Raw genomic sequence first — 14,882 nt, forward strand, 5'->3', positions numbered from 1 at the left:
CCAGCGGGCACCTGCCAGCCTGGCGCGGCCTCTCGGTGGCCGCGCCAGAGCTGGGAGGGATGGGGCACCCAGCTCCTGTCCCCGGGCCTGCCGTTCCGGATCATTCCAGCTGCGCAGGGCCCGCGCCCCGACCTGCCCATTTTAGCGCAGCCTCCTGGCGCGGGGTGGGAGCGGCGTGCGCCCTGCCCGTCAGGACGTGGCTGCGTCGCCCGTGGGAAGGCCGCGTGCTCTCCGCGCCCGCCAGCAGGACAGGCGCCTGCGGCCCCTCTGACACTCTGTGCGCCACCTGCCTGCGGATAGACACCTAAGGCCCCAACCAGTGTCCCGTGCCACCTGCACGAGCTTCAGGTGCTCCAGGCCCAGCCTCTCCCTCCTGCTCTCCCTCAGGTGCTCCAGGCCCCGCCTCTCCCTCCTCCTCTCCCTCAGGTGCTGCAGGCCCCGCCTCTCCCTCCTCCTCTCCCTCAGGTGCTCCAGGCCCCCGCCTCTCCTTCCTGCTCTCCCTCAGGTGCTCCAGGCCCAGCCTCTCCTTCCCGCTCTCCCTCAGGTGCTCCAGGCCCAGCCTCTCCTTCCTGCTCTCCCTCAGGTGCTCCAGGCCCAGCCTCTCCTTCCTCCTCTCCCTCAGGTGCTGCAGGCCCCGCCTCTCCTTCCCGCTCTCCCTCAGGTGCTCCAGGCCCAGCCTCTCCTTCCTCCTCTCCCTCAGGTGCTCCAGGCCCCGCCTCTCCCTCCTCCTCTCCCTCAGGTGCTCCAGGCCCCGCCTCTCCCTCCTCCTCTCCCTCAGGTGCTCCAGGCCCCCGCCTCTCCTTCCTGCTCTCCCTCAGGTGCTCCAGGCCCAGCCTCTCCTTCCCGCTCTCCCTCAGGTGCTCCAGGCCCAGCCTCTCCTTCCTGCTCTCCCTCAGGTGCTCCAGGCCCAGCCTCTCCTTCCTCCTCTCCCTCAGGTGCTGCAGGCCCCGCCTCTCCTTCCTCCTCTCCCTCAGGTGCTCCAGGCCCCGCCTCTCCCTCCTCCTCTCTCTCAGGTGCTGCAGGCCCCGCCTCTCCCTCCTCCTCTCCCTCTGGTGCTCCAGGCCCAGCCTCTCCCTCAGGTGCTCCAGGCCCCCCCTCCCTCCTCCTCTCCCTCAGGTGCTCCAGGCCCCGCCTCTCCTTCCTGCTCTCCCTCAGGTGCTCCAGGCCCAGCCTCTCCCTCCTCCTCTCCCTCAGGTGCTCCAGGCCCAGCCGCTCCTTCCTGCTCTCCCTCAGGTGCTCCAGGCCCCGCCTCTCCCTCCTCCTCTCCCTCAGGTGCTCCAGGCCCCGCCTCTCCTCCCTGCTCTCCCTCAGGTGCTCCAGGCCCCGCCTCTCCTCCCTGCTCTCCCTCAGGTGCTCCAGGCACCCCCCCCTCCTTCCCTGCCCTACCTCATCCCCTCGCCCCTGCCTTGCACTCCATCCCCTGCTTCCCTCTGTCACATCCTGTGCTTGTTTCGTAATGGCTCCTGTGCCCTCCCGTGACTCAGGAGCTCCCCTGGCACCTTGCCTCTCTGGGCAGAGCCCTCTGGGGTGCAGAGCGTTGGAGCGGCGAGTCGAGGCGGCGGCCCGGCGTGTCCTGGCACCCGTGCACGGCGGAGCCCTGCCCCGGTTCTGCCCCAGTTCTGCCCCGTGCTCCCCTGGGACCTGCCCGGCACGCCCCCCTGCAGAAAGCAGGTGACCTGCCTGGAGCCCGGGGAGCCGCAGGTGCACGGTGTCGCGAGCGGCGTCCAGGCCGCGCTCCTGTCGGCACGTTCTCCCAGTTGTCTGCTCTCTGTCCATTCGCTGTGTGTTCTTCTGTGACCGCTTCTATCCTTATCAGTGGCACTGGGAATCTGTGTCTCTTTGTTGCGTCTTCTTGTGTGTCAGCTCTCTGTGTGGGTGGCGCCATTCCTGGGCAGGCTGCACTTTCTTTCGCGCTGGGCGGCTCTCCTTACGGGTGCACTCCTTGCGCGTGGGGCTCCCTTATGCGGGGGACACCCCTGCGTGGCAGGGCACTCCTTGTGCGCATCAGCACTGCGCATGGGCCAGCTCCACACGGGTCAAGGAGGCCCGGGGTTTGAACCACGGACCTTCCATGTGGTAGGCAGACGCCCTAACCACTGGGCCAAGTCAGCTTCCCTTGTCTTCCTTTTTGTTTCTAACCAAATAGTATACTTTGAATCAAGAAGTGAACGTAGGGGAAGCGGATGTGGCTCAAGCAGTTGGGCGTCCGCCTCCCTCACGGGAGGTGCCAACTTTGGTTCCTGGCATCTCCTAAGGAAGGCAAGCAGACAGTGCGTTGATGCAATGGACTGGCACAGTAAGCTGATGCAACAAGATGACGCAACGAGGAGACACAATGAGAGACACAGCAAGCAGGGAGCGGATGTGGCTCTAGCAAATGTGTGCCTCCCTTCCACATGGGAGGTCCTGGGTTTGGTTCTCAGTGCTTCCTAAAAAGAAGACACAGGCAACGAGAAGGTGGAGAAATGAAATCTTAAAAAAAAAAAATACCTAAGTGTGAAAAGTCACCATCGTGGCATTTGGGCTGCATCTACCCGTGACACGGCCGTGCCCTCCTCTTCCCTCAGCTGTCCCGTCCATGGAAGGACATTTCTGTCCCCGCGAGAGGAGACTGAGCCGCAAATCTCTTTCTGGTTCTCTCAGCATCGAAGTCGAGGAATCTTCTTCCGATAAGCCAGCGGGAGTGGGAACGTTTTGCCAGAGCAAAATCTAAATGTCTTAGTTCTTTCCAAGGTGCGCGCAAAATGCCTTTAGCACGCATCGGCATTAACGAAGAAGTTTCCGCGTCGTCCGTCCCATCGGCTCCAAACCTGTGCGCTTCCTCGGAGCCCGGGCTCGCGTGGGCTCCAGTGCCGTTGTCGGGTCCCCTGTAGCCCCGATTCTCCCAGCGGCCGGCTTCTCGGGCGACCTGATTTTTCTCTGTCGGGTTTTGAACGTTTGTTGGGGAAACACACGCAGCACGACGCTTCCCACCGCAGCACGCACGCGTGCGCCTCCGGGCCGGGGTTCCGTTCTGCTGTGGCGCCCTGCCGCGGCTGCCTCCGCAGGCGCGGGCTCTGTGGCGCACTGGCCGCGGCCCGGGGCTGGACGGTTGTCCCCCCGCCTGTCAGCGGACCCCACCCGAGGAGCCGAGCGGCTGTGCCCCGAGTCTCCAGGCGCGACGCCAGCCGGTGCCGCAGCGCTGTTGGCCAGCGAGGGGGGCCCGCTCCGGGTGGCGGGAGACGGCCACTTTACCGGGAGGGGGCTGCCCGGGGGGCGCAGCCGGACGGAGCGAGGGCGAGAGCCGGGTCCCGGAGCCACACGCGCCGCCGTCCTCCTGCGCGGCCGCCTGCCCCCGGCGCCGTGCGGGGGCTCCTGGGCTGAGGGTGGCGCGGGAAGGCCATGGGCACGCGAAGGCATCGGGAGCTTGAAGGCTCGGGGAGCTGCCGGGGACGGCGTGCCGGGGACGTCGGGCCTCTGGACGGCCGGCACCCGGGCGCCTCGGCCTGTGGGTGCGGCCTCGTCCACCGCCCCCGTGCGCCCCGGTCCCACGGCGTGGCCGCCCGCCCGGCCCCACCTGCCCCCGTGCCTCGTGGCTGCCTTGCCCAGGGCCGAGGGGGCAGCCAGCGCAGCCCGTGGCCACAGAGCCCCTTCTCCCGCCTTCGCTCCAGCTCCACCGCAGCCCCCGCCGCCCCCCAGGGAAGGGCAGTGAGCCCGGCCCATGGGGGTCCCTCAGGCAGGGCCAGGGGCCACCCCCCGTGGATGAGCCCTTGGGGTCCATCCCCCCAGCCCCCCCTCAGGGGCCACTGTCCAGGCGTCCCGGGCACGGCGACCCCCAGCACCCCGGCCCTTGTTCCTGGGGCCCCTGGAGCCCATCGGCCTTCGGGAGCTCAGAGGCGCCACCTGCTGGGTGCCCGCCCTCGCCCGCCCTCGCCCCCGCCCTCACTCGCCCTCACCCGCCCTCGCCCCATCCTCGCCCCTGCCCCCGCCCCTGCCCTCGCCCCATCCTCGCCCCTGCCCCCGCCCCTGCCCTCGCCCCATCCTCGCCCCTGCCCCCGCCCCTGCCCTCGCCCTCCCTCGCCCCTGCCCCCCGCCCGCCCTCACCCTCGCCCGCCCTCGCCCGCCCTCGCCCCCTCGCCCCACGCCCGCCCTCGCCCCTGCCCCCGCCCCTGCCCTCGCCCTCCCTCGCCCCTGCCCCCCGCCCGCCCTCACCCTCGCCCGCCCTTGCCCGCCCTCACTCGCCCTCACCCCGCCCCCGCCCCCTCGCCCCACGCCCGCCCTCGCCCCATCCTCGTCCCTGCCCCCGTCCCCCCTCGCCCCCGCCCCCGCCCCATGCCCGCCCTCGCCCCATCCTCGCCCCTGCCCCCGTCCCCCCTCGCCCCCGCCCGCCCTCGCCCCCGCCCTCGCTCGCCCTCACCCCGCCCCCGCCCCCTCGCCCCACGCCCGCCCTCGCCCCATCCCTGTCCCTGCCCCCGTCCCCCCTCGCCCCCGCCCTCCCTCACCCTCACCCGCCCTCGCCCTCGCCCCTGCCCCCGCCCCCGCCCTCGCCCTCCCTCACCCCTGCCCCCCGCCCGCCCTCGCCCTCGCCCTCGCCCTCGCCCGCCCTCGCCCTCGCCCTCGCCCTCGCCCTCGCCCTCGCCCGCCTCGCCCGCCCTCGCCCTCGCCCGCCCTCGCCCGCCCTCGCCCGCCCTCGCCCGCCCTCGCCCGCCCTCGCCCTCGCCCGCCCTCGCCCTCGCCCTCGCCCTCGCCCTCGCCCGCCCTGCCCTCGCCCTCGCCCGCCCTCGCCCTCGCCCTCGCCCTCGCCCTCGCCCGCCCTCGCCCTCGCCCCTGCCTGCCCTCGCCCTCGCCCCGCCCTCGCCCTCGCCCGCCCTCGCCGCCCTCGCCCGCCCTCGCCCGCCCTCTGCCCTCGCGCCTCGCGCCCTCGCCGCTCAGCCCGCCCTCGCCCTCGCCCCTCCGCCCTCGCCCGCCCTCGCCCTCGCCCTCGCCCGCCCTCGCCTCGCCCTCGCCCGCCCTCGCCCTCGCCCTCGCCCTCGCCCTCAGCCCCTCGCCCTCGCCCTCAGCCCTCGCCCGCCCGCCCTCGCCCTCGCCTCGCCCTCGCTCGCCCTCGCCCTCCCTCGCCCTGCCCTCAGCCCGCCCTCGCCCTCGCGCCCTAGCCCTCGCACGCCCCTCGCCCGCCCTCGCCCTCGCCCGCCCTCGCCCTCGCCCTCGCCCTCCCTCGACCGCCCTCGCCCCCTCGCCCCGCCCTCGCCCTCGCCCGCCCTCCCTCGCCCAGCCCTCGCCCCGCCCTCGCCCTCGCCTCGCCCTCGCCCCCCTCGCCCTCGCCCGCCCTCGCCCTCGCCCGCCCGCCCTCGCCCCCTCGCCCTCGCCCTCGCCCTCGCCCGCCCTCGCCCTCGCCCTCTCGCCCTCGACCCGCCCTCGCCCCTCGCCCTCGCCCTCGCCCTCGCCCCGCCCTCGCCCTCCGCCCTCGCCCTCGCCCCCCCTCGCCCTCGCCCTCAGCCCGCCCTCTCGCCCTCGCCCTCAGCCCTCGCCCTCCCTCGCCCCTCCGCCCTCGCCCTCCGCCCTCGCCCTCGCCCTCGCCCGCCCTCGCCCCGCCCCGCCCTCGCCCTCGCCCTCGCCCTCGCCCTCGCCCTCGCCCGCCTCGCCCTCGCCCTCGCCCTCGCCCTCATCGCCCTCAGCCCTCGCCCTCGCCCTCGCCCTCGCCCTCGCCCTCGCCTCGCCCCCTCGCCTCGCCCTCGCCCTCGCCTCGCGCCTCGCCCTCTCTCGCCGTGAGCCCCGTGGCCCGGCGCCTCTTCCTTCCCCCAGGAGGCCTCGTCAGAGCCCCGGGTGCACGCGCCCCCTGCCCTCGCCCTCGCCCGCCCTCGCCCTCGCCCTCGCCCCTCGCCCGCCCTCGCCCTCGCCCGCCCTCGCCCTCGCCCTCGCCCTCGCCCTCGCCCTCGCCCTCGCCCGCCCTCGCCCTCGCCCTCGCCCGCCCTCGCCCTCCCTCTCTCGCCGTGAGCCTCGTGGCCGGCGCCTCTTCCTGCCACCAGGAGGCCTCGTCAGAGCCCCGGGTGCACGCGCCCCCGCCGGTGACCTCGGCGGCTGTGCTCCCGGGAGGCGGGACAGCTGGGGACAGCGCGCCCGGGGCCGCCCTCTGCGGGCAGCGGGCGCGGAGGCCGAGGGAGCCTGGCGAGTGCCCCCTCGTCCCCCGGCGCCCGCCTTCCCTCCCCAGGCCCGCCCGGCCCGCCAGCCCTCCCCGCGCGCCCTGTCCCCCGCGCCGCTCGGCTGCTCTCCCGAGAAGCCCCCCCTGCCCTGCGGGCCCCTCTCTGTCGCGGCCCGGGACCGCCCGCTCCGCTCCTCCCTGTGTCCGCAGGCGCTGGCGGCCCGAGAAGCTGCCTGCCGCCCCGGCGTGGCTCTGGGCCCGCAGCCGCCCCGTCCCCACGAGCAGCGGGGGCCCGCGTCCAGGCTGAGGAAGGGTCCCCCGCCCCCCGTCCCCCGCCAAGGGAGCGCTCAGGCGCCGCGGGCTGCGTCTCGGAAGCCGGGTTTTGGGTGGAGGGCACGGGCAGTGCCTCATGGCCCCCGAGCCCCCGTGGAGCTGGCGTGCGGGCGCTGCTGGGCGGCCTGTCCCCGCGCGTCGGCCGCGGCCACAGCCCGTGAGGGTCCGCGGGGGCCCGCGGGGGCCCGCGGGGGGCCGTGGCTGTGACAGCTGCGCCATGCTCCCCGGCCTGTTCTCATGCGGCGAAGCACACGAGGCACCTGATAGCGTTTTCACTTCACCTACAGGAGACACCTGCTGCCCGCCGTCCCCGTGGCGGCGTCCGCGGGCCAGGCCTGCGCCCCTTCTCGCGGCATCGGGGGGCTGTGCGCGGGGGAGCCCACCCCGCCCGCTGTGCCGTCTCCTGCGCGGTCTCCTTCCTTCCCCGGGAAGCCCGTCACCCTCCCCTCTGCGCCTTCAGCTTCCCCCCTCCCTTCCATGAAGCACCGCCGCCCCCCGTGTGTCTCTCTGGCTCCCCCCCGTGGCGCGGGGCACGGTGGGCAGCTCAGCCACCTGGCCGGCGACGGGGCGGGGTCGGCGTGGCCTCCCGTGGCCGTGGCCTTGGGTCGGGCGGTCGCTGCTACAAGCATCCTCTCGCGTGGACTCGGTGCCCCCTTGCGCTCGTGGGGTTTGGCGCCGCCGCCGTGCCCTGGCGCCGGTCACTTGCACGTCCCTGATCTCCAGTGGCCCGTGGGTGGGGACCAGCGCCGGGCAGGGGCCCCCGGGGTCCACGCGCCCAAGGCGGGCAGAGACGCCTCTTCTGACGTGGCGCGGGCGAGCAGCCTGGGCCGGGGCTCAGCCCCCCGAGCTCTGCGGGCAGGGGCGTCCATCCTGGCGCGGGGACCCGCCGGCCGCGGGGACCGCCCAGGGAGCCGGTAGGCGCCTTGGCACGGGAGAGTGGGCAGCGCCGCGCCGCGGGCGGGCGGAAGCGCACGCCGGGGCCGTCTCAGGGCCCCGGCCGGCGCTGACCGCCCCGTGCTTCTCCCGGCAGATTCCCACCGGAAACCCGCTCTACGAGTCGTACTACAAGCAGGTGAGTGCGGCGCGCCCGGGCCGGGCTGGCGGCGTTGCCCGCGCGGTCGGCCGGGGTGGCGGTGCGCTGACCCTGGCCGCGGGGCGCCCCAGCTGTGCGTGTCCCACCGCAGGTGGACCCCGCGTACACGGGCCGAGTCGGGGCGAGCGAGGCCGCGCTCTTCCTGAAGAAGTCGGGGCTCTCCGACATCGTCCTCGGCAAGGTACGGGCGGCGGGGCGCGCCCTCGCTCTCCGGGGCGCCCTCGCTCTCCGCGTCCAGCCGCGCGGTCCCGGGCAGGCCACCCCCCCCCGAGCTGCCCCGCGCCCGCCCGCCAGGCGCGGCGTTAGGCGGGCACGCTCACGGGCGTCTCGGTGTCTCCGCAGATATGGGACCTGGCCGACCCAGAAGGTAAAGGGTTCCTGGACAAACAGGTACATGCCCCCGGGGCGCGCGGAGGTGGCGGGCCGAGCCCTGCGCCGGCGGGGCCTGCGCCTACCCGGAGCTCGGGGAGGGGGTGCCGCGGGGAGAAAGCTCTTTCCTCACCGAGGCCGCTGCTGCGGTCGGCTTGTCTCTCAAGCCCCCGCGTTTGGAGACAGCCGTAGACTGTTGCGGGGGTTCCCGCGTCCCCCCGCAGCGCCCCCCGGCCGCCAGAGCCAGGAAGCGGGCGTGGGACGAGCCCCGGGCAGATTCGGCCACATTCGCCACGTGCTCGTGTCTCCCTCCTCGGTGGCCGTGGCTCTGTGGGCTCCTACCCCCAGCTTAGACTCAGGGGCCCCCCACAGTCAGGCACGCGCCGCGCCACCCCCCCGACGAGGCTCCCCGGGCCCCACCCCGTAAGGTGGGGCCTTGAGGACGGGCGGCCGTGGCATCCTCGGGTCCCCCCAGCTCAGCAGGCCCCAGGCGTCAGCGCTTGCCGAGCCCCTTTCGTCCCACTCCTCCCGTGGTGCTGGAAAGCCCTGAAGCCCGCTCCCCCCCACCGCGCGGCCCGCGACGCACGCCTGCAGCTCCCAGGCCGGGGAGAGGCCCGCTGGCGCAGCCACCCCGGGGCCCGCAAGCCCTGTGGACGGCGTCCCGTGGCGCGCCCCGCGAGGCTGCGCACTGGGTGCCAGCCCGTGGCCGGAGACCGGTGGAGGCTGGGCGCAGCGGCCGTCGCCGTCCAGCACAGGCCCCACGGCCCCTGCGCGGGAGACCACAGAGGGCCACGCCGGGGAGTCCCAGTTGGGGCCGAACTCACGGGGGATCTCGGTCGCGATTGCCAGAGCTGGTGGCGACCACGTCACGCCGCTGAAAAGACGTCGGCGCGCATCTCTGCCGCGTCCTCAGCCCTGCGGGCCGCGCCAGCGGGCGTTTCCGGAACACGCCGCCCTTGGGTGTCCTCCCGGGCCCGGGGCTGGGCCCAGCCGCCTCCCCCCGAGGCCCGCGGTCGCCGGCCGCCCCCAGCCGCCGTTGCCGGGCGCGTGGCGTCCCCCCGACCCCCCCGCCTTTTGACTTTCAGGGTTTCTTCGTGGCGCTGAGACTGGTGGCCTGCGCGCAGAGCGGCCACGACGTCGCCCTGAGCAACCTGAGCCTGAGCATGCCGCCACCCAAGTTCGTGAGTGTCCAGCGCCGCGCGCTTGCGCTGCCCCCCGCCCGCGGTCGTCCGTCCCCCTGCGTCCGTGTGCCCGTCTCGCTGGCGCCTTGCGCCTCCCACCCCGCCGTCCATCTCCGCGCGTCCTCCCCCCGCTGACGGGGCCTCGTCCTCCGTCCTCCTCGGCCAGCACGTCCCCGTCATGTAGTCCGGGGCCCGCGGCCGCGCCCACCGTCTCTCTCTTCCTCGCAGCACGACACCAGCAGCCCCCTGATGGTCGCCGCGCCTTCCACGGAGACGCACTGGGCTGTGCGGGTGAGTGGGCCGGCCGGGTGGCGCGGGGCAGCGTGAGGCCGCGTGTGGCGCCGGGCCCAGACCTTCCGTCCCCGCCCCTGTTGCGCGTGAGCGGCCTCGGGCGGGGCACGTTTCCAAGTCGAAGTCTCTGGAGACGGCTCCGACCCTTCACCCCAACGCTGGGTGGGCGCCTCGGGCAGCGAGCCGCGCCCCCGGAGTTGGGCTCTATTTTTATTTGTTATTTTTAATCTGTTACTATATCTTCTTTTATTTTTTAAAAGGTTTATATTTATTTATTTCCCCCCCCCCCATTGTCTGCTCTGTGTTCCTTTGCTGTGTGTTCCTCTCTGTCTGCTTGCTCGTTAGACGGCTCCGGAACCGATCCTGGCACCTTCCGGAGTGGGAGAGAGGCGATCACTCTCTTGCACCACCTCCGCTCCCCCGTTCTGCTGTGTCTTCTTATTGTCTCTCCTCTGTGTCCCTTGTTGCGTCATCTTGCCGTGTCAGCTCTCTGAGTCGGCTGGCACTCCTGCGCGGGGCCCAGCTCACCTCGCCAGGGGCCCCTGGGCATGGAACCCTGGACCTCCCATATGGTAGACGGGAGCCCAGTCGCTTGAGCTACAGCCGCTTCCCTGCAAAAATCAGTTCCTTTTTTTTTTTTTAAGATTTATTTTAATTATGCTTCCTCCTCCCCGCTGCTGTCTGCTTCCTGTCCCGTCACTGTTTATTCCTCTGCGTCTGCTTGTCTTCTCATCAGGCGGCCCAGGAACCAATCCCGGGACCTTCCGGAGTGGGAGAGAGGTGATCGCTCTCTTGCGCCACTTCCGCTCCCTGGTCTGCCGCATCTCTGTCTCTCCTCTGTGTCTCTCCTTGTTGCGTCATCTTGCTGCGCCAGCCCCCCTGCGTGGCGCAGCATTCCTGGCCGCCGCCCTGGGACCTTCGCCTTGTCCCGCGGCGCCCTCGTGACGCGCTGTCGTCCAACCGACGGCTCCCCGCCCTTGAGCGCGCCCCGGCCCGTCCCTTGCTGACCTCTCCAGTTAACCGCCGCGCCCCGTCGGCCAGCGCCGCGGTGACGTCTGTCTATTCGGCGTCCTCCTTCCCATCTTGGCGGGTCCCCGGGACGCGAGTACAGGAACCTCCTCGCCGAGGAGACGCAGCCCGGCGCCAGCCCCGCCCCTCGGCCTCGGGACCCAGCACCAGGGCCGCCGGAGACGGGCGGGAAGGCCGTCCCGCCGTGTCCACGGCAGCGCCCGGCTCGGTGCCCCTCTCCTCCGCTCACGCCGCTCCCGCTCCCCGGCCAGGTGGAAGAGAAGGCCAAGTTTGACGGGATCTTCGAGAGCCTCCTGCCGTCGGCGGTTTGTACTGTCGGAGACAAAGTCAAGCCGTCCTCATGAACTCCAAGCTACCTCTCGACGTCCTGGGCCGGGTAAGCGGCCCCCTCCCCGCGGGGGCCCACGGGGCCTGGGGGGCGCGGGGCCACCCCCCACCCCGGGGGGCTCGGGTCCCGGCTGGGAGCTGAGGCCGGCGTCGGCGCCGTGCCGGGCCCGAGCGGACGGCTCTTCTCTTCTTTTCCGGAGGTCCCGGGACTTGAACCAGGACCTCGTATACAGGAGGCGGGCGCCCAGCCGCTCTCCTCTGTCATGGCGTTGTCCCAGCCAATTTTTTCCGGCCCGTGGTACATTTGTGGCGAAGGTACTTTCGCCTCTGCCAAAAATTGGGGAAACTTTGGACCTTTCCTTTTCTTACAAAGAGCCCCCGTTTCCGTTTGTGTCTGTCGAACACAGGGCCTTTAGCCGGGCTCCCCTGCCCGCGCGTGGCCGTCGCCGCGCCGCCTCCGTGCCCGGGCCCCTGTGCTGAGCTCGGCGGTGACGGTCGTTGCCCTTGGGGTGGGCGCATGGCCTCGGCGCAGGTCCTTGCCCCGGTGCGTGAGCGCGAGCGTGGCTGTCACACTCCCGGGCCCCCCCTCATGGTGCCAGCCTCGGGGGCCCCGGGCGCCCCATGGGGTGGATACGGAGGCAGCTAAGGAAGGGTCCCCCACGCCGCCGCCTCAGCTGAGCCGGGACGCGGTGCAGGCAGAGCGTGGGGGCCCGGCCCCCGCCGGCGGTGCGCTGGCCTCGGGGGCGTGCGCGACCCACGCGCCGGCCCTGCCCGCTCCTGGGTGTCGCCCGGCCGCGTGCACCTGGCGGGGCAGGGGCACGGGCAGGGCCTGAACTCGCTGCCCGCGGGCGCTCTTGGGAGCCGGGGGCCGGGGGGCGGGCTCGGCGCAGCGGCCGGGGGCGCGGGCGCCCTTCTCCCTCCCGCCTCCACCTCCGCCCGCCACCTGCCCCACGTGTGTCCGTATCCCACGGGACTGAGCACCTGCCCCCCTGCACCTGTATCCCAGCACCCACCTGTCCCTGCACCCACCCGTCCTTCCTCCCGCCCGTCCTTCCGTCTGTCCTTCCACCCTCCGTCCAGCGCCCTCCCGCCCTGCCCCGTGCCCCCTCTCTCCCGTGCACCTGTGCGCCCGTAGCCCTGCGCCCGCCCAGCTGCTCGGCCCTTCCCAGAGCCCGCCCTGGGCCACTCGCTGTGCCAGGCACGGGGACAGGCGGACGCAGGCTCGGCTCCCTGCTTACCTCGAGTGGCCGTGGCACTGGCACTCGTCATTGGCCGGGGGCTGGCTGGCGCTCTGCGCGGCCCGCTCGTTGGCTCTGGCCCCCGCCTGTCAGGAGTGGGTGGGGAGGCGGGGGGAGCGCTCAGCGCACCGCCCAGGGCCGCCTGGCGCAGGCCGCGGCTGCAGGGGCGGGCGACCCGGCGGGCTCGCGGGCCTCGGAGTCGGGCAGTGGGCCCGGAAGCCGGCGCTCGGTTCAGAGACCAGCGCCCGCCTCGTCGTCCTGGCGTCCGTCCCCCGGGGGAGAGGACGGACCCACCCCCCGGGCTGCCTGAAGGCGCCTGCGGCCCCCCCGTGCTGGGGACGGGTCGGGCGGGCCCCCGACTCCAGCAGCCCCCGGGCCGAGGCCAGCGCCGCCTCTCCCGCCTCGGCTCTCTGCGTAAGACGGCGGAGAAGACACCAGGCGGCCTTGGGGGGCCGCGGGCGTGACGAAGAGCGTGCGCGTCAGAGGACGAGCGTGCTACGTGACGTTCTGGAAAGGGTCTCGGAGCGGACGGGGGCGTCCTCTCGTGGGGTTCCCCGTAGACGGGTCTGCAGACGCGCCCCACGGCCCGTCCCGGCCTCGGCGCCAGCCCCTCCGCCGCGCCAGCCTTGCCGCTCTCCCCGCAGGTCTGGGACCTCAGCGACATCGACAAGGACGGCCACCTGGACCGGGACGAGTTCGCCGTGGTAGGTCCCGCGCCCCGCGGCGGGGAGGGGGCTCCCGGGGGCCCCCGGTGCCTCCTTCTTGTTTTAAGTTTCCAGAAGTGTTTGTTTCGATCCCTTTGAGACTTAAAGAAACCACAGCAGCGGTACAGAGGAGCCACGTGCTTGCTCTTCTCCCAGATGCCCTGGGACAGTATTTTCCCCTCTTTTTTTATTTAAAAAAAAAAAAGTTTACTTGCCTCCAGTCCTGGTAAGATACACAGAACATGAAAATCACACGAACCGTTGGAGGCGGGCCGCCCTTGGACGCTCCGTGCGCCGGCCAGCCCAGAGCTCTCGCCACCGTCTCTTACCCCAGCCGCGTTCATTGTCCCGAGCCCGGACTCCTGCTCAACTAGCAAAACCTCCCCACGCCCCTGCTCCGGCCCTGGGGCCCGGCCTGCCGCTCCCAGCCCCTCAGTGCCTTGTCCTCAGTGTCTCCTGGAGGCGAAGTCAGACAACACCTGCCCCCTTGTGTTGCCACTCACCGGGACGCCTTCCAGGTTCCCACGTGTCGAGACGTGGGCCAGCTCCCCACTTCCTTTTAAGGCTGAGAGCACCCTACTTCCTTTTAAGGCTGAGAGCACCCCGTCGGGCGTATACCACGCCTCGTTTATCCCTTCTTCTCTCGGTGGACACTCGGGCTGAGTCCCCACTTCGGCTCTTGTGAATAAAGCCGCAGTGAACGCTGGGGTGCAGGCAGCTGTCAGGGTCCCCGCGTTCCGTTCTTCAGGGCGCTTACCTAAGGGGGATTGCCGGGTCACGTGGTCATTCTACGGTTGACTTCCCGATGAGCTGCTGAGCCGTCTTCCACAGCGGCCGCGCCGTCCGGCCTTCCCGCCGGCAGTGGCCGGGGGCGCCTGTTTCTCCACGTCCTCGCCGGCACTCGTTGTTTTTCGCTCTTTTAGCAACAGCAGTCCTCGTCGGTGTGAAGTGGTACCTCATGGTCGTTTTACTTCTCTGTGGTCTGAGAAGAGTCTTGGTATGCTTTCACTAATTTTAAGTTTATTAAGATTTGATGTGTGGCCTAATTTGTGGTCTATCCTGGAGAATATTCCACGTGCCCTTGAGGAGAAGGTGCCTTCCGCTGTAGATGTGCGTTGGGTCTGCTGGCTAGTCCTCTTATTTTCTCGACAATCTTCTGTTCAGATGTTCTGTCAGTTATTAAAAGTGACATTTTGAAGTCCCCAACTATTTGCTAGAAATCTCTCTTTCTCTCTCAGTTCTATCCGTTTTTGCTTTATTTTTGGGGCTCTGTTGTGAGGTGCATATATGCTTATAATTGTTGTACCTGATCACTGGAGTGACCCTTTTATCAACGTATAGTATCAATCTATATGCAAAGAACAGCAACACAGGATTTTCTCTTTACCTGTGTGTGGTTACTGTTCCCAGTGTTGTTTTAAAAAATTTTTTTTTCATTAGAGAGGTTGTGAACTGGTAAAACAACCATGGACAGGTGTGGAATTCCCATGCAGCACTCCTCCTCTGAGACGCTGCGTTGCTGTGAAACCTCTGTCACAGGTGATGGGATAACATCGTCAGACTCTTACCACTAACCATGGCCATAGCTTACATTTGGTCTATTTTTTCCGTACCCCCCTGTATTCTTCAGCCCCAGGGGCGCTGATGCAAAATGCCAGACATCTGCTGGCTGTTATAAAGGGTGTTTATTTGGGGTAGGAGCTTACAGGTACCAGGCCATAAGGCGTAAGTTACTTCCCTCACCAAAGTCTGTTTTCATGTGTTGTAGCAAGTTGGCTGCCGACGTCTGCGAGGGCTCAGGCTTCTTGGGTCCCTCCTTCCAGGGTCTGGCTTCTCTCTGAGCTCAGGGTTCCTCTCTTTCCGGCACTTGCTTCTCTCTCCTCTGGGAGCTGACTTCCTGGGGCTCCAGCTTAAGGCTTCAGCATCAAACTCCAACATCAAAACTCCAACATCAGAAACCCTCAGCTCTATCCTTTGCCATGTATCTGAGTCCCACCCACCCAGGGGCGGGGACTCCATGCCCTAATGACGTGGCCCAATCAAAGCCCTAATCATAACTTAATCGTGCCCAGGTTCAGACTAGATCACGAACATAATCCAGTATCCATTTTTGGAATTCATAACCGTATAAAACTGCCACCCGCCCTGTTATTATTACAGTATGTCTTTGGCACTGATGCAAGCACATTAAAGTACTGT

The 14,882-nt window shown here is 70.1% G+C and overlaps 1 protein-coding gene across 1 annotated transcript in view; it reads left to right on the forward strand.

Moving 5' to 3' along the window:
• EPS15L1 (epidermal growth factor receptor pathway substrate 15 like 1) overlaps positions 1-14,882 on the forward strand; it is an 82,695-nt gene that overhangs the window by 15,916 nt on the left and 51,897 nt on the right. The window contains 8 exon segments of the mRNA XM_058292630.1: positions 7,482-7,523; positions 7,636-7,725; positions 7,887-7,934; positions 8,999-9,094; positions 9,323-9,385; positions 10,666-10,747; positions 10,750-10,790; positions 12,624-12,683. Coding sequence (XP_058148613.1) covers positions 7,482-7,523; positions 7,636-7,725; positions 7,887-7,934; positions 8,999-9,094; positions 9,323-9,385; positions 10,666-10,747; positions 10,750-10,790; positions 12,624-12,683 — 522 coding nt within the window.

Source organism: Dasypus novemcinctus, unplaced genomic scaffold (genome assembly GCF_030445035.2).
Source record: "Dasypus novemcinctus isolate mDasNov1 unplaced genomic scaffold, mDasNov1.1.hap2 scaffold_174, whole genome shotgun sequence".
NCBI classification, from domain to species: domain Eukaryota; kingdom Metazoa; phylum Chordata; class Mammalia; order Cingulata; family Dasypodidae; genus Dasypus; species Dasypus novemcinctus.